Source organism: Mycetomoellerius zeteki, unplaced genomic scaffold, assembly GCF_001594055.1.
Source record: "Mycetomoellerius zeteki isolate Tzet28-1 unplaced genomic scaffold, Tzet1.0 scaffold415, whole genome shotgun sequence".
In the NCBI taxonomy this organism is placed as follows: Eukaryota; Metazoa; Arthropoda; class Insecta; order Hymenoptera; family Formicidae; genus Mycetomoellerius; species Mycetomoellerius zeteki.
The window spans coordinates 1995554-2020678 of record NW_017257409.1 but is presented as its reverse complement, the minus strand read 5'-3'; the positions used below and the strand labels follow the sequence as shown (position 1 = coordinate 2020678).

The following is a 25125-nucleotide window of genomic DNA, read 5'->3' as shown; positions in this document are numbered from 1 at the left end:
AATCTATTTCATTTATCTTTTTATTATAAAATCGAGTACAAATAATTAATATTTAAATTTTATTGTACTATTATTATTACTATTATGTAGTTTGAAAAAATATTATATATACTAAATGCTGGCAGTGATATTTCACGACAGAAATAATTCCGCGTAAATCTTACAGCTACTACTATGTTAGCTACTTGAACACTAAAAGAAACAACATTGCTTTGTAGTTAAAAAATAAAAAATAAATATTCAGTTTTTAAATGTACAATATTTTCGTGTATATAAACATATTTCTGATCCAAAAATATTATTAGTCGTTTCTATTTATTCCAAAAAAGTAAAAAGTTCGTGAAAAAAGATATTACCGTTATCTATTGTTAAATAAAATAGTAGTAACACTATTTACTATTAATATAATAGTAGGTTACTATCTCGTATTATTAAAATAGTATTATTATTATTATTAACAAATTGTATTGATCATTTTAACAGTGCTTTAGTAGCACTAAAAGTTAACTATCCACGATTTATTGATATCTGCAACGTATTCTCAAACGACTTTCTAATTCTGCGACACGATTCATCAGATGATGTATCTTTCTCATTTCTGCCTCATATTGTCTCATCTTACTTCTCATATCGTATACTTCTTGTTGCATCAGTTGCTAAAACAAATAATTTCAAAATCCATAATTAATATAAATATTTTCGTTTTATCAATACATTGTGATCTCGATATAGTGTAATTTAAAATAAAAATTAAAGAAAATAAACTCAAATCGTACTACTTGATTGTAACATTTGTTAACGTATTTCTTTCCTTCAAGATAAAAAATTTGAAATAATCTTTCATTAAATCTTTCATTATTATTAGATCAACTGATAGATTTTTTAAGAAATAGCACACAAAAATTGTAATATTAGAATATCAAGATCGTATGCATTTTTCGTTCAATGATGAAAATCTCTTTTTTTATTATTTTAGGCGTAAAATATACTAGTACATACTACTAATAACAAATATATAATAAAGATGAAATAATATTCAACAATATTACTATTTCTCAGATCAATGGCAAAATAGATCTGAAAAGAAATAAATAATAAATATATGCATCCTTATACACACTTATCCATATTGAATTTTTAATTGACGGAAATTATTTGCGAGAACTTTATCGTGCACTATATTGAAATTCAATTATATAATATTTCTTAAATACCACATTTTCGACGGTTCTCTTCATTTCATTAACACTTTCAATAGCCAATGTAACTTTGGTGTTCATCTCAGAAGCCTCTGTATCTCTCTTTCTGTTTCTGGCTACTTGCTGAAAAATGAATATATAATATTTCCTCATCAACGACATAATATATACTGTATTAATAATCATTTTTATAGTACCTTTTCCAACTTGATCAATCTCTTTAAAATGACCTCGTAGTCTTGATCATCATCGCTCACTTCATTTTCTGTATCTGCAATTCAACAACACTGAGTCTATTATTTTATATATTATTAACTCTATTATATATTATTTTATATATTATTAACTAATTTTTTATAAACTTTTCATTTTACTAATATGAATTGTATATTACGTTCACAAATATTGTAAACAATAGGTTTATTTTTAGCGTTTAATCAATCTCGCAAAATAATGCAATAAATTTAAATTTCAACTTTTTAATAATTTTATAAAATAAAAATTCTAATTTTAAACAACTTTAACCTTTCACTGGCAACGTAAAATTTTCGATCATAGTCTACCTGAGTCCATAATTGACCGTTGAGAGCCACAATAGATTTTTTGTTGTTCTGAACTATATAAAAATATGAAAAAATTTGTGTATTGTGAAATTTTTAAATAAGTTTTTAGTACAATAAAAGCCAATAGTATTTTACTTATTCTTTACAAATTTATGTGTAAGAGTTTTGAAAAAATATCAGTTAAATATTCACTTTTATGTGAATGAATGAAAAAAATCCTTTTAGACTACAATATTTTAGAACATACATTTCAGAAAAAAAATTGTATAATGGTGTTTGACTTCAAAAAAATAAATTATTTGAGCACCTAAAAATGAAAATTTTTGTGATTAAAACACGAAAAAGAACCTAAATATTTTATTTGCATAAAGATTTGTTCGGTGCCGATGGAGGGCTAAAATAAAATAATTTGATCTTTCGTGCACATTTAAAAATTTGAGGTATTACTTTTGTAGACTTAAGTCTTTTTGAAAATAATACCGTAAAAAGTTGTCGGATCCTTTGTTGCGGACACATCATCGGTCTCCAAATCGCGTGCTTCAAATGCATTTTCGTCGGTGTCTGTAAAAAAATTAATCTACTTTTAAGATGTTTTGTCTGTACTATCAACTAAAAGTATCAGCCAAAAAAATCAGTTAAAAATAATCATTATCAATTACAGATTTCTATAGACTGTCGACTTCGCTGCTATATTTGAAGATATTATCCATCTATTCATACATATGTATAAATTACACGATAATATGTGGTATATTATCTATGAACAATAGGCATACATGTGCATAAATTAAATGGGAATAAGGAAGAATAGCTCGAAATCACTTTCATTATATTTTATCAGCAGTCTACTTATAAAAGTGATATCAACTAATATCAACAAAAAAATTTTGTTCTGAAACCAACTGCAAAAAAACAAAACAAATTATTTGACTTATAATATAAAGGACTTTATAATATAAAGACTTTTAATACAACGAAATGACTAATTTTGCTGCAGTTTATATAAACTAACTTTTAAACGAGTAATTGGATCCAAATGAATTTTTACACGAATATTTATTAGAATTTTATTAGTATATATATTATATAAAAAAATTAATTTAATTCGTAATGCTACAATCTTATCAAATTTATAAATAAGTACTACAAAACGCGATTTTATTCAAGAATGAAGGCAAATAAAAAAATTAAGTAATCAATAAAATAATCGTGCTCATATTTTACATAGATTATGTAATAATAGAACATTCTATGAAATTTTTATATTTTTGGTAATGCTTTGAGATCCATAAAGCTATTTTTCGAAAAATTCAGTCTTAAAATTCAAATTTTGCAAACCTACCATTTCTTCGACAAGATTGGCCATCCTCTTGAAGTTGAAATCCGACTCTACAGTGACATCGATATCTACCAGGTAGGTTTGTGCAAAGTTGTCCGCATGGTTTTTCTATCACACATTCATCCAAGTCTACACAAAAAAATAATATTTATAAAATAATATTTATAATTTATTTTTATAAAATATCAAAAGTGATACATTGCCTTACCAGAAAATGAAGAAACTGTTTTAAATTATTTATTATTAAATAGAAAGTGAAAAGTTATTACTCTGGTTCTGCTCATGATTACGTTTCAAGAAAAAGATCTGCGCGCGGTTTGCAGAATCAGATATGCATATAAATTCAGACAAAAATTTTTAAGCACTTAGACCCTTTAACCAAATATAAAATTTCTCTTATTTAGTAAAACAATAGAGTTAAACCCAAAATTTAACTCAAAAAATGTATTAATTTAATTCAAATTTAGTTTATTATTTATTAAATGCATACGTGATTTTTAAGTTAATGTGAATGCTGTTTATTTTGGATTTAAACAATCAGCTATTTTTAATATAAAAAATTACATCCTTTTTATATTAATATTAATATATCCTTTTTATACAACATTGACATTTTTATACATCTTTCCTTAACGTTTCATTGAATTAGTAGTTTTACAAAATTACTAGATAATAGTATATAACTAGACACAATTGATCTTAAATAATGACATATGAGCGTAGTTATTTTATGAGTCTCGTTAAAGCATATAAAGAACATTCAATCGATTGGTTGGTTACGAGTGCCTTCTCGTGCCTGGTATCGTCAGACGTAATTAAATCGACGTGGAACGATATATTTCTCGATACTATAACGAGCGCCAAGCTAACTGCAGCACAATACGTATTGCGGTGTTCTGCATGTCCTGCTGCATCGGCAGGTTGCAATCACGTTGCACACTCTCGATTAGAATAGATTTACAATCGATTCCCTTGCGTTACATAAATGTTCTAATTACCCTTGCGCTACATGAATGTTCTAATCACTATTGTATATATTATGCCAGCTATTTACTATTCAGATTGAGATCATAATTGAGGGGATGGACGGAATAAAGGCACAATTCTACTTCGGCCCTTTTTCTAGCAATTAGCTTTTTCATGTAATATTGATCGTAATAGAAAAGTATTGTAACATGTAACTTCTTAAAGACATTACATAAATTCATCCGATACTGTACTCATTTGTGTATAATAAAAAAGTAGCAAGTTATTTTAATTTTTATTAATATCAAGATTTTACAATTAGGCCTTTATTCCACCCATCCCCTTAATTACAAAAATGCAACTTATTTAAAATGTGTTTTGTAAATGACATTGTAATTATCAAACTTTTCTCGTTTACACTTATTTTGATAGTATTTGATTTCGTCATATAAATACATTATCATATTTAATTTGAGATAATTCATAAACTAAATATTTAAATTAAATGTGAATATGTTATAAATTTTTTAAATTATGAATTTTTATTATGAAATTTTTTATATTTGATTACCCAATCAGAAATGATTAATTAAATTAACATCGATTGATTAGTGCTATCGATGAACGTCAATTTTACTAATTATTTCTGTCGGAGTATAGAATACAATGCCATTTATTTTATTATTGTTCAATTATGGGTTATAAATATATCATACATCTAGTACTGTTTAGTATTTAAGATATTAATTATACATATAGTATATGATAATATACATATATAACATCATCTAAATAATACTATATAATTTATAAGTTATATAATTTTCATATCAGAATTCATAGTAATAATAGACGTTATGCGATTTGGATATTTATAATTCTAATTTGTAAATAAAATTAAAATTACCTGTTTGGCATTGGTTACCAGTGTATCCTTTGGGACACATGCATTTGCCAGAGGATGTGCAAGTTCCACCATTCAAACATGGCGCTGGACATGTGGCTGGTAAACAATGGGATTGAAATTAACGAATTCATATAGTTAAGAAAAAAAATACACAGTTGAGTCAACAAAAAGAGGAATATACTATAAAATTTAGTATAGTATATTTTATTAATAATTCAATAAAATTTTTTTTTCAATTATTTACTAATTTAAAATTACTTTAAAATATTATAATATTTAGTGTAGCATTAATAAAATCTTGTAATTTAATTTCTGTGACATTTATTTCAAATGTAATTATTCTGTAATTATATATTTAGATCTATTATAAGAAAATTGAAAATTAATTTTATCAAATTTACTTACGTTTATTACAACCAAAACTCAAATGAGTAACTTGTGACCATCCCGGGCAGCAAAAGAAATTGGAAGTCATCTCAGTGTATACTAACCTAAGATATATCATAAATTTCTTTAATATAACATATAAAATACACAAAATACACATATGCTTATATTATGCACATTTAGATTATAAATATTTATTTTTAAATGGTACACTGCAGAATACAAACTAGCAATAACGTTATATCAATGTTTTTCTATTTAACAAATGTAACTGTTATATACAATTATTTGTATTAATTTACATTTATATTGTTGAGTGGGAAATTATAATATTGATGTATGTAATGTTACTATTAGTTTATGTTTTGGGGAGGACTCCGTTTGCCTACAAAACGATTGCCTACAGCTTTGTTTGCACACAGCAATATTGCACACAACGTATTGCAATATTGTCCTGTGTGCAATACGCTGTGTGCAATGTGCTGTGTGCAATATTGTCCTGTGTGCAATGTGCTGTGTGCAATATTGCTGTGTGCAAACGAAGCTGCAAGCAATCGTTTTGTAAGCAAACGGGATCCTCCCATGTTTTGTGAGATTTATTGTAAGATAAAATAAGTTAATTTGCCTGATTTAAAAAGCTCTTAAATTTGCAAGACGTATAACATGCCTAATTTGCCTTCCTCGATGATGATGAGAAACTGCGGGAGCTTGCCTGGTACATACTCGTCTCCTGAAATGCAAATTATTAACTTTTAATTTAAGAAAATAACTTTTAAATTAATCTTTTGATGATTTTGTGAATTAAAATTGATTTATGCTGTGATATAATTAGCTCATATAAATTTGAATAATAATTGTGAATTACGTAAAAATTGTTTAAATTTTCAACAACTTGGATCTTATGATTATTGTTAGGAGAAAATAAATTAAGATTTACTTACATATTATACTATACACATATATGTTGTAAATAATTTTCTAAGAAAAAGTTTCTAAAAGTATCTATTTTTTACCAAACCAAAAATTTTTTATCACTGTTTGGTTAATAAAACCATTTTTATTAAATATATGTGTAAATATATTATAATAATTTTATACGTATATATAAAATATTTTAGAATAAATAAGAAGTAAATAACATATTATACATTCCGGTCAATAATAATAATAATAATATTGCTGTATTTGAAAATAAACCCGACGTATATAAAAGACATTATCATGGAGATACATTATCGGTAAAAATTGTTTATGAATTCCCAAATAATCCTTTCTTTGAATCCTGCATCTCGATTTCAGCTTTGCATTTAGTTACAGCGACTTATGTGATGGAGAAATTAAATCGGCAAGTCGATTATTTCGATAGTCATCGTAAACGATATCCCACATGTCGTGTCCCTTCCAGTCAAACTGATCGCTAAAGCGCAGTCATTTGAATCGTAAAGTACGCAGAAGACCGGTTAAATCGTAAAATACGAAGGCCGATCGAATATACAGTCGAAATAAGTATGTGCGTTGGCGAGATATTACAGCTTGTCGTTGCTTGAGCTGGCTCCGGAATTAAGCTTACGCGACAGAACTCAATATGAAAGATTGCATTTCTGATTAAGGACCAGTATTTCGGAAGCAAAACGAATAATATCATTCTACGACCTGGAAACAAGATAATATATCGCCAAATCATTTAGCAAAAGTATTGCGACGACGTTAGGCACAGATAGCGGAAGATCAATAACAATTCATGAGATGAACAATTCTCATAATAATAACAATTCTTACAACGATTCATGAGAGAAACATGGCAATCGTATATATAATTGGGCGTCGAAACGAATGCTCGTTCGACAAAATCACTTCGTCATCATCAAGCCATAGAAAACTGCATTTCGCCATGTCGATGTCGTGTTTACTGAAACGCGACAGAACATTTACTGTCGCAACAACGGATACCGAGGACATGGTGATTTCTATCCATGTTCGTTTCTTGCTCAAGAGGCAATAGGTACGAGGAACGCGATCTATCGCCGAGTAAGTCTGCTTGGAGTGATTGCACAAAGGACTTATACGCTCAAATTCGTTGTCGTTAAATATTAACTAGTTGCCCGCATAGTTCTCGACCCGTTTTCACAGCGAGCAGCATTAATACGCTCCATCGATTTAAAGTCTTTGCTCATATCATGTTATATATATAATATGTTATAAATAAGCGAAAATAGATTTCTTGATATTAAACAATAACAAAATCCAACAAGTTAAAAAGGATATGTAAATAAATGCAAAAGTAGGTGCGCAAAACGAAGAAATGTATATTACTTTGTACACATGTCTAATATTTATAATCTATTATAATAATCATTTGCGTCAAATGTAAAATAATATATTAAATTTAAAATATTTAAAAAGATGTCAAATATTTTATCTGTGCGATAAATATGTAATATACATATAGGAAGGCCAATTCTGAAAGAATAAAATTGTAAAGTCAATTGAAAAAAAAATTAAACAAAAAACAGAAAATTAAAACTTTTTTACTTATAAGATTTTAATAGATGTAACGCTTAATTTAATAACATAAATTAAAGACAAATGCGGAAGTATCATTAAGCCTTGTGATTTCCGGATACTAAATAAGGACCTCGGGTTCTTCAACATTCTCCATTAATAGTAGGTTCTCTGGGAAAAGCCAAGGCTAGATGCCGAGAATCTGCAAGTATGCCAGTAAGAACGAATGTTCATGACAATATAAAAGAGAAAGGATTAGAAGGATTAGTACAGCAGGTGATCATCTATCAAAAATGTTCTGGCTGTTTAAATGGCTTGCATGCGATAATTACTTTCACCGTCATAAGCTTGCGTTTAATTTTCCTTTTGACTGATACATTATTGACATAATGACACACATAAGTTATTACTGTATTTCCAAACTAACTGAAATAATAAAAAAATAGCTCATTCGCAGTAATTTCAGTTTACATTACTTGCATTGTACTAATTTCTATTTAACATTAAAATATTTGAAGAGGAAATCTTAATTTAAACTTTTAACTTAAAGTTTAATCTCATTAGATATAAATTAAGGTATTAATAAAAAGTAACAAAAATCAAACATTGAAATGTTAAAAATAAATTACATCAAAGCACTGTTTTTATAAAGAAAATATTTCAACTTCAAAATTTTTTAAAGGATCTGTATTAAATTAGTAAAACATTTTGTTTATCATTAATTCTATTTATTAATAAGATCACAACACAATATATAGAAAACAATTTAATGGAACTCTCTCTCTCTCTCTATTTACAGAAACTTTTTTTATGTGTACAAAATGCGTTCAAGGAAATGCTATTAGCGCTATTTATGTCATTCTATCTTTATCCTTTATCCTTTGTTACGTGCAAAATAAAGGTAGAATAACACAAATAATACAAATAGCATTTCTCCGAACGCATTCACACACAATGTCATATTAAGAGATTCTAATGAAATTATATGGCACGCTTCATGGAAACAAAGATTATCTCTCAACTTTTTATTATTGTCAAAATTATGCTATTTTTATAAGGAATACTAAAACTGGATATATTAATGATTTTTCAAGTCTTTTTTTAGTAAAAGTGCATAAATTACTTGTATACTGTATGCTTTTTACTCACAAAAAATCTCGGGAAATGCGTCTCGCAATGGGGGTTCAGTTCAGATATGGTTCGGGGGACATTCGTGTGGGAATACAGGTTCGGCTGTTGCTCTGACAAGTTCGTTTCGTGCATCGGTAGACTCCGATAAGATTTCTTTTTTTTTTTCTTTCTTTCCGTGACACTGGACGGACGTTTTGACAAACATAAAAACGAAATCGTCACGAGAGCGTATCTCGCGGCGATAAGAATTGTCGGAGATTTATGACTCGCCTAATGATTTATAACAAGAAATCCTAGTTTTTCACACATAACAATTCTCATCTCATCGACCGAGAGGTATTTATATGTCAACCAGTTATCGAATCAGTTTAGTGCAACATGGGTTAAGGGTCAGTTAAGTACGTCAGAATGATTGGTGACTACAACGGCCAAAGTAATTGCATTGATTTTAAATGTTATCTTAATGAAGAACATATTTGCTACAAATTGATAAGCTCGTTATGCATAGAAAGTTTTAGGACTCTACTGTTGCTTGAATGTAATTCCTAATCATTTCTTCCTACGCTGATATAAGATAACAAAAATGAGAAAATAATCAGGAAGAGAAATCAGCATCGCTTCTCAACAGAATTAACTGTTTATGGAGAATTAACTGTTCATTTAAATTCATATAAATTTTTATATCCTATATTTACACAAAATTATATCTTTGTACGACATCTTACATAAATATTATTGAAAAATCAGTTATATTTGATTGAAGTTGTAGTCACGCCAAATATTTTAGCGTGGCGTACTTGACGATAATAGATTAGATTAAAAAGAATTGAATGTATCGAAAAAAGCGCGTAATCTCACGTCGTATGTATAACATCCAGGCGCTATCGCGTGATTCGATTCACAATGTTCCGGCCGAAGAGTAATAAATCCCGAATGAATTACGTGCATTGGATGGTTGCATGTCTAGTGTACGGCTCTCTTAAGCGCTTCCGAAATCTTAGCGACGATCTCGAATTCACGGTTCCCATTCCTAACAGCGCTACGTAGCCCTTAACGTGACGTCGTGTTATCGCGGTCGTTTGTTACGTTCCTACGTTCATCTGCTGCACACGTAGATTTTCACCGACGATGACGACGACGGTTTCCTTTACCGTCTTTGCAAGCCTAACGAGCTGCATGCCTTCTCCACAACATTGTTGCGACTACGTTTTGAGTCTATGTATCACCGAGGGCAAGTTGCACAAACGTTTCTTCGTCTAACTGATCACTATCGACTCTATAAAGAAAAATGTATACATTTCAGGCGATTTAACGAACACGTAGAGATTGTTTGGTTCAGCTTTTTTTCACTCAATTTCATTTGCTAAATACAAAAATTACAGTCAAAATTGTTTTAGCATCCGGAAAAAAATTTTATCAATAATTGATTTTATGATTTTGTTGAGTATCTGCAAATTTATTTTAATCTATTTTTATTAAAATTACTCTTACTTGTACTATGAAATAAGAAAACATTGTAGAGAAGAAGAACTATTATTGTAGGGTATTTATAAAATAGTATTGAATTTATGGAGCCTAAAAATTAATGTTCTTTATACCTTTTTACCAAAGATTTCGGATGACTTTGAAGCCATACCTAGCTATAATTGTGTAATTTTATGTACTTTTCTATATTTCCATGTTCGATTAAGTTGTCATCTATTCTTATCAAGACTTTCGCTTTCTGTTTTTTCGTCAAGGTGTGAACGCCTCCTTAGAACCTGAAACTGAGTGCAAAAAGCCGAACCAAACGATTTCTGCGTATTCCCCAAATTGTCTGAAATGCACACTCTCCTTTATACATCTTTTACCTAATTCATGTCAGATTTATCAAGCCAATAAAGTAATATGATACTTGAGTTCGATACTTGTGAATTTGGTTATATAAATATTTTAATATTCTCTGTCTCTCTCCCCCCCCTCTCTCTCTCTCTCTCTCTTTCTTTCTCTGCTATCAGTATAACATCTTATAATAAAGTTATAAATTTTTATAAATAATTATGAATTTCATACAAATTACTTCTCTAATAAGTAAATAAAGTTTAATTAATAAGAAATAATTTGATTCAATTTTGTAAAATGAAAATATAAGCAGAATTATTTAACCTAATTAAATTTTTAAAACATTAACTCGTAATTAATAGTTTTGTTGTGCATTCTTATAAAGTCATTAACTTAATAAATTAAGATTGCGTAAAATTAATAGTAAATTAAACACAAATTATAATTTATATATTTATGGCATCCATTAATTTTTATTATTCATATCCTATTTTTTCATAGCTTTTCTGTACTATTAATTAAATTCATTTTAAATATTTAAATAATTACATTTTCACATGGAGAGAGCATCAATTGCCATAATCTAATAAAGTGTAGTACTTTTTAATTGTAAGTGAAAGTTCACGATGTCGATATACATTCTTTCCGGAAGTTAGTCAATAAATTAATAATAATTCCTAATAGAATAACGTACAGATTTTCGTAGAAATACATGACACGCCGTATACGTTTGGTTAGTGGCAATAAACACCAGTTTTTTATTGCCTGATCTCATAAATGTTAGTCCTACCGTTTCCTTTTTTTCTCGTACACCACCCATCGCAATATCATCCAGAAACGCGCTTGGCAGTTTCCACCTTTGTGCGATCTGTCGTAAATCACGCAATTTAACGAGATCAGTTTAACAAGATCAAAGATGGTCTCTCTTTCCCAAATTAAACATAAAAATCAGATTAAAATCACGACTATATTCTGTCACGTGATATATAATATTATTCCATTATTGCATCACATTGTATCCATTAAATGCATGTGACAAACTATAAATTGTTGTATTTATTTATCATATGTTCAAACCTACTGTATTAATAACTCATTCTTATAATAACTAAGGAATATAAAATTTGCAATTTCAATATCCATATTATGAAAGAATTAATGTACATTAATATATTATATTTTAATAAATATAGATCAGATATCATTTTATTACTTGTTTAAATATTATTTATTATATTGTTTTATTTATATGTTATTCTTTTGTATTAACAAACTTCATGATCAAATTTCACATTGTTCATTTCGTGAGCAATTCTTAAATTAAACTTCAAATTCAATGATTACGTCGAAGGCAATTTTGCCTCAATTAATAGTCAAATTCATCACACGAATGATCAAGTCATAAATTATAAATTACAAATAATTTGAGATTTCGAGGCGGATCAGAACATCGATTCAATCGAGCCAATGAAAGGGTAGACAAAGCTATCGATTGTAATTGCCGGCAGTATAATAACCATTTGTTTTACGAGCAGTTTGCATGCAAAACACGTGGAATCTCAACTGGCTTTTGCGAGGCGGAACAAAGAAACTGGAGAGTTGAAGTGCCACTCGTGTGTCCGGACAGCAATTTGTTTTTAAGGTTTTCCAATGACTACCTCGGCCATCGACTGCTGTTACAAGTGGAACTTAATTGATCATGCGCAGTCCTAGGACACTCGTGACATCTTATTTTTTCAAGTAGATTCAAAATGCGACTCGCGCCAGTTAATGAAGAACTTTATGCATAATAACTCACACACACAGGAAATAAAATATTTTTAAAAAATCTGAAAGAAATAAAAAAGAAAATATAAAAGAATAAATAATTATTATATCTAAAAAATAATTTAATCACAATGATAATTATCTCACAAATTATATTTATATTAATGTTGTAAAAAAATTTTGTAGACTTCAATGTCTGATGTAATATGTTTTATTATATATATCAATTATTTTTAAAAGCAAGTTTTATCAACTTTCTAACAATAGTAACAAATTAATTACTATATATAATAATTATTCTATTTTATTATCATTAAAAATTCTTTTTAAAAATATATTTCTACTAATTACATATTAAACATTATCTTTAAGAGTTATTATTACTTTTGTTTTTTGTAAAAATGTAATTACTTATTAGTATCGTTCTGACGAAATTTAATGAACGCGCGAAAGCAACGCATGTAACGACTTCTCGATGCACACCAGTGAGATTATACGAGCTACTTGAAAATTACGATGTATCTTATTTCAGGATTCGAGGCTTGAACGCCATAACGCACCTATGTATTGCGCGTTTCAATTACGAGACTCGATAACACCTCTTGGCGGTAACTTCATCTTCGCACAGCTGCATCCATATAACTTATCACAAAAGTGCCGCTGTTATTTTTAAGGCGATTGAATGGGTTCCATGTACTCCTAAAATATTTTCTTTCTGAAATATATCACGACATCGCTACATAATACATATAAAAATGCGAGCCTTCTGCATCAGATAAAAGACCTCCTTCCATAAATATTTTCCGAGCTATTATTCTTTATACGGTATTATCACAACACCATTCAATATGAAAAGCAAGAGCTTTATTTCATCTTAAAGATATATATTCTTTTTTAGAATACATCTTGGATTATCTTTCCTTTATACTTACTATATTTTATATATAACATGCAAAAGCGAATAAAAATAACAATTTAGAATATTTTTTCTAAACTTCATTCAAAGAATAGTAATGAATAAATAAATAACAAATTTAACAACAATATATATGTATATATGTACTATCATTATGTACTTTGTATCTTGTACGAAGCAAAAATTTTTCTCTTATAGAGGAATCTTTGAAAAAATCTTTTTTTAATATTTTCTTGTACAAGCAAGATTTTATAGAAAAAGGAAATTGTTCAAACATAATTCTATCCCAAAAGATTTTTTTTAAATAATAGTCTAAAAAGAGTTTATATATATTCGTCACTAAAAAGAGCTATTTTCTCAATATTAAAACTTTCAGAACATTGACACTTTTATCGTTACTAACTACGTATGGCCACGCTGTACTGTATCCAAGAAAGAGGGATGTGAACGAACGATGTATAAACAATCCGACACTGCAAATCGATGTATGTATACGCTAACGAGAGTCGGTCGTCGATCCTCGGATCTTGCCAAGGCGGCTTGCAGTGATTCATGCCTGCTAATTTCAGACCTACGTTTTAAAGAATTGCTTACATGAATCTTTTTTTAGGACCGTCCCTTTCTGCGTCGTTCATTGCAATATAATCGGTTCGTCAATAGCCCGATAATATTTACGTAATTTACTTGAGCTTTATATGTATACAAATATTTATTATTACATTGGGATCCTGTAATTTATACATTTTATAATAAAAAATATTATATAGAAAAAGAGAAAGAAAAAAGAGAAAGGGGGTTATTTATTTATCATAAAATAAATACATAAAAAGAGAAAAAATGTAAAAATTATAAAACATAGTAAGATGTTAGTAAAGAATAAAGTGATATCAACAAAATAATAAAATAGTAAAATAAATTTTTTAAATTATTTACTGTTATTTATCATAGGGAATATTTCGCTATCGAAATTCAAAACAGGCATTATAACGTACATTTAATCAAATTTATTGAAGCTTTGGATGTAATGGCCTCAATAAATTTAACTGTTTGAAAAATTCTGATTGTGCTTATGGACTCATTTGACGTCGCCTCAGTGCCCTCAGTATTTCCATAAACAAAGAAATTGCCGGTCTGCGCCATCCAAGAATGCACAGTCCATATTTGCGAAAGAGGCGAATCGCCGCTCGTTCATTTAGAGATTGCATCTTGCGTCGAAAGCCGTTCCCTCGACGGAATGCGCAACGATGCAACGGGAGCCGCGGGCAGGCAGTGCAAAACTTCCAAATTACAAAATTGCTTGATGACGGGTTATCCAGGTTGCCGCTCAGGTGAAGTAATTATGCTCCTACGCGGTGCCAATAAGACGCACAGCGTCTCTCATTACTGCCTCTTCGCTTCGTTTTCTTCTTCTTTCTCAGTGATGTGGCGCACGACGCGTCTTGCCATTTACATTTTGAACGAACATGGAATATAAGATATTTCTCATTAACTTTTAAAATGTCATCTTAATTAGATTGTGTATAGATGCAGTTATTTGCCATTATTCTATCTTCCTAGTCATGTAATCTTCACAGTGAAAGTTCTGTCGATATGTTTCATAATCGAAAATTTCTAAACGGTGAATACCATCTAACTTTATTAGAAATAATAACTATTCTTACGAAACAATTGGCAAATTTTTCTAAACATTTTAAATTATGTATAGCTTTGTATATTTATTTATTTATTTATTAATAGTAAAAAAGAAAATAGAGTATTTAAATTGTCATTTAACAAATATAATTAGAGGGGGCAAAAAGAAAATAACACAATTATCAAATTTGATTAAATAATGACATAGTTATCCGAATCATTCACTGCTCGCATGAACCAGAAGCATTTAATTTTATCGAATGCCTGATTTTATCAGTATCTTGACCTGGAATCTCACTGCATCCCAATCATTGTTTCCGATGAATCGAGAACCAGTTCCCGTTCAACGGCAGTTCATTTCGACCATTCCAAGAACAAACGTTGGTAATTTGTCAGCAGAAAAAAGCAACCTCGACTTCCTTGCATCTCCATATGTGGAATCGCCCAACTCGCTCATTTTCTTCGGTGGATGCAGTTTACGTTCCCGGACATCATTTGCCTCCTGCCGTACGCTCGTCCATAAACTTCGTAGTTGTCTATTAATTCTGTTATAGCTCGATTTCACTCGTTGGACTAGGTTGAGCAACGAATTGCAAAGCGTGAACTTTCAAAGCAATAAGTCAATCGCGAACAATATTACACAATTATAATGCAAGATATCGTTTGATTGACGTCGCTTGTGAACTACGAGATCTTCAATCTTATCTTGATTCTGATGCTTAAAAATTTCATACCGCTATTTCCATCTAATCAAGTAAAATGAATGCATGTGAACGATTACCATGATAAAACTTCAATATCTTTGCACGTCTTTTCAAGTTAACGTTAATTACCGTTCCTCTTTTACGTCTAACGTTAAATTTATTGATTACTGGCATAAGTTTAAAATTAGTCGTGATACAAAAACATCTTTTTATAAGAAGTAAGAGTCCAGTTACAAAATCTCTTTCTGCATCGATTATTTTCTTTTTTCTTTTTTATTTTTACTACGGTACTTTCAAACAATACATATAGATTGAATATCCAAACAGAACAAAAACAGACCACTAACCGCAAAATATTCCTGCATTTATCCATGCAAATTCATAGCGCGTGCGTCAGCGCACGTGTACTTATACCTGTGCCTCACGCCTTATCCACCCATTCTCTTCTCTCGCTTTTGACCTTTTCACCCCTCGCGTCCGCTGCCCACAGATAAAAGTTCATGTTAATGGATTTACATGAAGCCGCTATCATCGAACGTGGCAGAATCAAGCTGCAAGCATTTACTTCGATCGTTCAGAGCCTTCAATTTTTTTTCTACTACGACTTAAAAAAGTTTGACGCAATATACTCTATTGTAAGTTTTATTTAATAAATGTAAGTAAAATTACATAATGTTCGTAATTATTACTTCTTAAATTTATTTACTAAATTAAATCTATTTATTATATCTGTATATTAAATAACATCAATCAAACATTGTATTTCTAATTTCAATTATAAAGTAAGCAATTATTTAATAACGTTTTCTTAACAATAGTAAATAAAATAAACATAGCAAATGAGCGATGTAATTGTGAATAAAATACATAAATGAGAAAATTACAATTAATAAAAGTTTTTATAATACTTTAATATTTTTTATAACTCTTTTTCATAAATGCTTGCAACAGTTAACTTATCAATATCTTCTTTGTTCTTCGATATCCTACATCGTTTGATATTGCTCTCTTGTTAATTGATCACGATCAGTATTGAAACTCATCCGCGATTGTCAGGAGACTGATGGGTCATTTTGCTAGTAATATGATTCAATGTCGAGTGCCTGCACGTACACCGAAATTGTACGTCTTCCCTTGATCCAGTGTGCGATCGATGCTCGCGGCCTTCGCACGAGATGTAGGAATTATAAGGTCATGGGTCGGAAAATACACACGTAAGTACACATGGAGCATGTGTGAAGATTCTGTTTGAAGTTCTGAAACTTTTGGAAAGCACTCAACGATGTCAGGAATATTGATTTTCATTAACTTTTCGGTAATTAATAGATTCTTGATGTTCTACGTACATAGTTGTTCTAACAATGAATTTAATAATTGCTTTTAAATTTAGAACTAGTTGAATCCTTCACAAAGATAATTATCTAAAAAAAAGTCCTAAAATGTAGACTCCAAATCTATCAAACTGTTTTCTTCTACGTGTTTTCCTCTACTTGCTTTACAATTTTTGGATTTTTCTTTAGTAAAAATATTGAGAAAGATCATCATAAGGCATATATTATAAATTTTTAATTCTCATTATTAAAGATCTTTAATTATTTCTCAAATTATATATCTAAATAAAATAAAAATTATTTAAAATAAAGTATAAATTTAAAAGAATTTTTTAATTAATACTTTGATATTTAAAAAATCGAATTTGGTTTTCTCCATTATTAAGCAAAATATTCCGTTTATCTTTTAATTATTGAAAATATGCCTCGAGCAATTGACTAAATTGACTGAATTGACATGTGACGAATTCAGAAGGTGCGCATCGCTTGTGAATGTCTTCAGGGTTGAACGGTCGGCGCTGATATGTTTATCCTGCGGGTTATACCGGTTAGTAAAAAGAGAGAAGGAGAGAATAAGATGCAAAAGTGTGCGAAAGAAGTGCTCTATTTGCGGCCGTGGAATTTTAGTGTATTCTGCTTCTTCTTTTATTCGCTGGAATTTTGTCGACGTTACGAAGATAAAGTTTTTGCAAAAACGGAGAATAAATAAATAAGTTTTTTTTAAATGAATGTATTAGTAAGAAAGATTTGAAGATGTGAATATAAATCAAAAATTGCTTGATAGTTAATTGCTAATTGATAACAAATTAATTAGTAAAAAGAACATATTTACCACTCAACAAACAAGCTGATATCAGAATTATAATATTTTACGGTGCATATATTACTATATAATTTGCACTCGACAGTTTACTATCAGTGCATTATGAAGATGCATTTAGTATTTCTGGCGTTCTATGAAATTTTGACGAAGCATTATAAAACAACAAAGCATTACATTTTCATTTAAAATAATGATTTATCACATATACGCCGAATGAAAATAAAATTAATATTCTATATAGGAGTTTCTATAAACCCCTATATAATATACATACAAATGCCATACGCGTCATCTATAATTACCTACATATAAAACTATCGAAACTATCGCAAATAAATTATACTAAAAGATAAGGATAATACAAATTTATTACTGGCTGTATTAAATGATACGTTAGTAATGTTAGTATTTTTAAATTTTTCTTCGTCTGCGACAAGATGAATGATATAGATATTGATAGGTAAGTCAATATATTAACTCCAATATTAGGTGGATAATTTGAAAATTCATTCAGGGTTATCTGCGCATCAAAAGCAACTTTTCAATACGACCAGATCTAACAAAGAGGTTTAAAACCTAATAAATTCGGGGCCACCGTAATTTCATCTATATTTAGGTTAGATTGATAGGGTTCTGGAGATGCGTTACTAATTGCCTAACGGCTTCACTTAGAACTCCAAGTTACGATGTCTAATATTTGTGTGTGTGTGTGTGTGTGTGTGGTTGTATCTAATATTTTAATATAAAACCAATATTTTTGATATATGTCATATAAAAGATCGTGTTTAAAATATTAAATACTTGAAAAAAATTAATACATAACGACATAACACGAATGTATAAATGCATTTATAGCAATATTGGTACAAATGTATATATTACGTACAATAACGTTCAAAACGCATTATTATAATGTGTTATCTTGATTGTAATTTATAGGCAGGATTTGGAAAAACTATTTAAATAAAAAAACATGAATTCTGTCGAAATTCAATATCATTTTATCAGAATATGTTTATTGTTTGAGTAATGTTGGCGCGTGTGCTGATATTGCCGTGTTTGCGTTAAAATGAATCATTTTTGTGAATATACATTCCAACTCGCGCATTTTGCTTTCCTTCACATCTCGTGTGTGAAATAGCGAAAGTTCGCATTTCGAAGAAAGAAAAAATAAATTAATGAAGAAAAGCAAATAACCAGCTACTTTCCTTTGGATGTGAACATTCGCTAATTAATCATTCTTATTTTGAGTGATTAATGAAACACGCTACGCGTGCGCGATAAAAAATGAAGCGTCTCTGAATGAATTGCAAAATTCGCGTATTCTAATGAGCTTCACCTTGGAACGACAAAGAAAGGAAAAAAGTTTTTACGCTATTAGTGATAAATCTATTAAAAAATTAAATAAACAAAAACGAACAATTTAAGGTATTAAAATATCAAGCACAATAAAAGCGTTTTACATTCATTGTATAATTGCAAAGAAATTATCTACAAAGTTAAATGTATGTAGATATATTATAATAATTTCTATTTTGTAAACAGATCCATAAATAAAGATACTAATATCGTATCTGTATTTGTATCTATACTTATTTCATTTAGTTAAGCCGCGATGCGATAACTTCACATATGGCATCGAGAAATGGCTACTAACGTTTCCGATGGGGATGATGGAACGCACGTTTATAGTTCTCGAGAATACATTACATCGACGAATGACACCTGTCTCTTTATGACCTCGTCGCTCATCGATCAGCCATCGATGTTGAGTTCTACAGCGATAAGCAATAGCAATGCTGGGCAGTGAAACGTGCCTATAAGAGTGACATTGCAGGATGATTATCTGGAGTACTTGGAACGACTTGAATATTCATTATTCGCATTTCTTTCGTTCGATGTTCATCGATCACTCGGTGTCGCAAACGAAGTAACATAAATGATCGAGACAGAAGGTGGCCGACAATAAGGAATGCCATGGTCCATATCTCCTTGCATATCTCGAACAATACGTATGTGCAACAATAGCCATTAATTACGAAGAGAAACATAGTGCAGTTTAATAATATATCGTATTGTACCCGTTAAATCATTTTAAACTCTGAATTAACATTTTAATTCAAAGAAAAATTGATTTGCATTACTAACACATTTGAAATGCTTTAATAACATGGCGCATTCTTCAAATTTTTAATTTTATTGTTAAGGCTTTTGTACATATATAAATCGCTTATTATTGTTTATACCATTTACATATATCCTCAATAACATCCTGAAATATCAAAATTGCGCGAACTCATTGTGTGTTAATATCACATCAAATTTTCCAACGGTTTCAAACCGATAGATTGTATTTTAAGTATTATGATTGTCGCGTTAATGGATTTAAATCAATGACACGATTCGGCGCATCGACTCGGCTGCATCGTTGAGAAATCTTCCGCGCGAGGTGCATGATGATAAGGAGAGAGAAAGAAAGAGAGAGAGAAAGAGAAAGAGAGAAAGAAAGAGAGAGAAAAGGTGCACGCACACTGGTATCCTTGGACAGGTTTACAAGATTTTTAGCCTGAGGCACGCATCTGGGCAACCCGATCGCACGACTCGCAAGGTTAGACAAACATCGAATCATTGCACTCAGACTAAATAGTAACTAAATATTTTATACACATCTATCTGCATATACGTGCCTTGAGAATATTAACATATTTAGTATATGGACAGCATTTTATTTCACAATGTAGGACTATTATGTGCTATATATTGTGAAATATTATACATAAAAGGATCCCGTTTGCAAACTAAGCAGAAAGATGACGTAAAATAATAAATATTAGAATTGATAATTATTAATGTATTTTTTCAATGTAAATATAGGTTTCATATTAATAATATAAAACTGGTAATTATATTAAATGTTGTTATATTATATTTTATTAACTACAGAGTTAATTATTGTATATATTGTGTTGTAAAGATAGCGCTTGAAGCTAGATCGCATAATATTTTATTCTAATGTATGTGTGTGTAATTACGACAATAAACAGTTCGTGACAAAAGACGAAGAGAGGCAAAATACTGGTGATGAAATCACTGTGCAATAATATTGACTGATACAGACGCCAGTTTGTTCTTTCCCCGATGTTTATATTGCCACGAGCTCTTTTTGCTACGCCTGGCGTGAACGCCCGCAAGGCTTCTGACGGGCAATCATTGATTCATGCTGGGAAGCGGAATGATCTCGTGGAGCTGTCAGGAGGTGATAAAAGTTACGCAGTATGGTGATTTCCTCTTAATGGTCGCTTCAAGAAATCGAGTGTAGATTGGGACTGTAAGGTGAGAATGAGAATATCCGATACTGCTTGTTCTAAGAAAATGCTATTTTTCATTGAGAAATTTTACTTGATAGTAACTTAGTCATAGTAACAATCATAGTAACTGCTATATTATAAAAAAGCACACAGATTTACAAACTGATTGACAAAAATTTTGTTAATACAATTGTATATTTTTTCATTTTAACATAAGCGACGTTTATTAAAATTATTATAAATAATGATAATAAAAAACAATTTATTAATATTTGTAAATTATGGATAGTAAAATTGTTGCCCTTATATGACAATAAATAATTTGTTATAAATTAATTTTTTATAGAAATGGATTTAAGTTATATATAATTATTATTAAATACGTATAATAATTATATATGAATTATTATATTTATGTGTAAGCAAACAAAAAAAGGTTATAGGAGTCAGCGCAGAACACAATGCGCAATTATGATAATAAAAAAATTCTAATTAGCGACATATGGTTTGAACCATCTTTTTATAAAGTAATTGAAAAAAAATCATTCATTTATATCGTAGATAATACACACCATACTGTAAAAAAGCCTTAGTAAACAAATCGAAAACTCAATCTAAGATATAAATAATATTGTATGTTAATACGTATCATAAATAACTTATTGGCTTCTACATGTATATGACGTGAAGATTTATCTCAGTGTTTACAAATCACGTTCGGAATGTTCTAATTTAATTTCCACGCACATTTTATAATGAAAAATTTCACCGGGAATCAATAAATTGACATCAACCAGCCATTACAATTAAATAGGCATTATGGGAGATCAATTCATTGGAGCTGTAATTCTCCCAAATAGGCTATCAGTGCTACTTATCTCAATTTCTTTCTTTTCACGTCATGTGCAACACGTAGAAGAAACAATAAGTCAATTATGATACTAATAAACAAAATTGTTGATATCTAAGAAACAATTGAGCTTTCGACCAATATTCACTAAGGCTTTTTTACTCACAATCAGTATAGTGTGTACTATCTACCATATAACATCTACTATATAAATGCTGAATTTTTTTAACATTCTATACATTTGAGCAATACATTTTGAAATGTTAAATAAAAATTCTGAATTTTTTGCTAAACTTCAATATAATTCTCTATTTTTTGCTAAATTTTAATATAATTATGATTGAATTAATTCATTGAACTTGTTACTGCAATTAATTTAACATGAAATTTTAATAAGTAATCACGAGAATAGTCCTTATTTTTAAAGTTAGATATTCTTGTGCAGAAAATTTTGTGAAAACTAAGTTTTATGACTGCGTCCGTTAATCAAATTAATTGGCATCTTGAGGTTTCAAAAGTTCGGAGAAATAGAAAGTACCATTTATCCAGATACTTTTAATCCACGTATGCACGCACACGTGTGTTGAGAGCCGTTGCATGTGCGCAAAGATTCGCCATCGTGCACGGACAATCCCAATAATTGTACGCGACAGAGGAACGCGGTACATGCGAGATAATTAATCGGTCGATTAATTAAACGGCTCGCGGCTTGTCTTTGAACGACGGTGCGTCCGCACCGGCCTTATTCCGTCGACCGTCGCGCTCGATCGTACATCATCGCACGGACGTGGTGCGTCGCTCATTGCTCATAAATATAGTAATTCAGCGACACACATTAGCGGCACCCGTATATTTACGCGTCGCGGTTCATTCGCTTCCATTTACGTGCCTTCCGTGATGCGACGAGTAATCGCGCCTGAATGTACTCCGCGAGCTTGAATTATTCGACCCTCACGGATATGCAAATATCGAATCATTTATTTTTCTCGATGAACCTTGCTTCCGTATGTCAGTACTTTCGTTAATCTTTGAACTAGCAAAATAGTGTTCTTGATTGTGTGTAAAGCAGTCTATATCGCTTTGATCAAAGTTAAATTTTGTATTCTTGAACATACGTTTATCATAGAGGTACATAAAGATATTTTATATTGTTAAATTATACTCTTTAATTACATTGTGAAAAGTAAATACTAAAGTGTCTTTACCATAAATATAACACATATGATTCTTTTATTTAAAGAAGGTTTTTTATTTGCTAAATCTGTATTGGTTTAATCTTGGTATGTAAAATACCTTTTATATGTCACATATATGTACAGTATGCGTAAAAAAAAATGCGACTCTCACAACTAACACTTCAGTTGTCAGTTTAGTTAAATAAAGTGAGTGGAGACGGGGGCAAATTTGTTTATAACACAAATATTTTGTCCTTCTACCAAATATTTATTCGATATGATTTCCTTTAATTGCAATCACTGCGTTACTATGTCACACTGAGCAAACATAATAGTGATTAAAAGAGAGTCGCATTTTTTTTGGCGCATACTGTATATTTTTACATATCTAGATAGTTTTCATTTCTGTATTTGCTTTATAAATAAATTTCTTCTTATTTACAACAGAATTACAATCAATTTAGTGCATTTTTATGCACTTTAGTTCTGAAAAATGTAACTTAAACGATGTATCTTAATTTAAAGCCCTTATAATGAGTTTATTCTAAATATAATACCTAGCATTTTATCTTAATCCGTAATATGCACAATAATTTCCCAGTCTTTTCTTAGACAACACGCATGTTTAAAAATGAGACACAAGAGATATTAAAAACGTTTAAAAGACACCCTTAAGACAGCTTAAGACAGCAGTATTTCAACTTTGGACTTTTTATTGTCTGGGTTACTACACACGATGGATCGTGTTCTGAATGAATTTTCATCACTTTTACAAATGTATAAAATTATTAAGTGATTCTTACATATGTTTTAACATCTTTAAAAAGTATTTGTAAGATTGTACGTGAAAAAGATATGTATATGAATGTTATAAGTTATAATTAATTATTTGGTGTACCTAATATTAAAAAAAAAAGAAATATACATGACACGAATGATCCAATCGTATATACAATACTAAGGATTAAATTTGGTCAGTCATAATCTAATTTTGAATGAAGCTATTTGAAGTTTGAACATTTTCTCTCTCTCTCTCTCTTTCTCTCTTTCTCTCTCTCTAGATCCCGATGATGTATTCGTTACAAAAGATTGATTATCTTGTATCACATTTCCATAAATTTCCAATCTTGCATGTATTCTAAATGGTAAGTTTATCTAATACTTACCCTGAATGATGTCTGGTGTACGTAGGGACAGTTGTGCTAATCGACTGAAAGCCTTGCGTGCCCATCTCCCTTGGTTGATGCCGATGATTGCCGTGATGATAACCCGTGTACGCTATCGTCCTGGTACCACCGTTCTCCGCCATCGCCACAGCACCATTGAACTTTTGTTCCAACATCCACTGCTCCATATGCCTCGATGCCGAATTTATCTGTTGTGATGATCTCGTCGTGGAAACCTGTGGCCGCAGCGTCCACGGATTTTTCGTAGTAGTAGTAGTAGTAGTAGTAGTAGTTGTCTCTCGGACGATGCGTTCGTCATCAAGGTGATCGTGCCTAGCATGGGGTAATCTGTCGTGATACCAAACTGGCAAAACTATTCTGTGACTGCGCAAGAGTACTCGAGGATGATCCTCCGACGATGATAAAACAGAGCAGGTCGTGGCTGCGATAAGCAGGCTCAGCAGTATCTTTAGAGTCATCGTTCGGCTCTTAGAAAACTTATGATGACTGTGCGATGTCCTGACAACAACTGTACGAGCCGTCACATCCTCAACGGCCACGGTGGACGCGTTAAGTTCGCGACAGGCTCGATCGCTCGACGGATATCCGGTGTGAGATCCTCCACGGGCAGCTGAAAG

The 25125-nt window shown here is 30.3% G+C and overlaps 1 protein-coding gene across 1 annotated transcript; it reads right to left on the bottom strand.

The window, feature by feature from the left end:
• Window positions 1-475: 475 nt before the first annotated feature.
• Window positions 476-25125, bottom strand: slow (epidermal growth factor-like protein slowdown). The gene is made up of 9 exons (XM_018453880.1): window positions 24488-25125; window positions 6029-6091; window positions 5380-5465; window positions 4975-5070; window positions 3105-3230; window positions 2243-2323; window positions 1397-1470; window positions 1215-1322; window positions 476-656 (listed from the first exon to the last, which is right to left on the bottom strand). The coding sequence occupies exons 1-9, from the start codon at window positions 24964-24966 to the stop codon at window positions 519-521; spliced, it is 1251 nt and encodes a 416-aa protein (XP_018309382.1). The 5' UTR covers window positions 24967-25125; the 3' UTR covers window positions 476-518.

Coding starts and splice junctions, on each gene's coding strand:
- slow (XM_018453880.1), bottom strand. CDS start 24,966: ATGACTCTAAAGATACTGCTGAGCCTGCTTATCGCAGCCACGACCTGC. Junction 5,071..5,379: donor GAGTTTTGGTTGTAATAAAC/GTAAGTAAATTT, acceptor ATTGTTTACCAG/CCACATGTCCAGCGCCATGT. Junction 657..1,214: donor AGAGAACCGTCGAAAATGTG/GTATTTAAGAAA, acceptor TATTTGTTTTAG/CAACTGATGCAACAAGAAGT.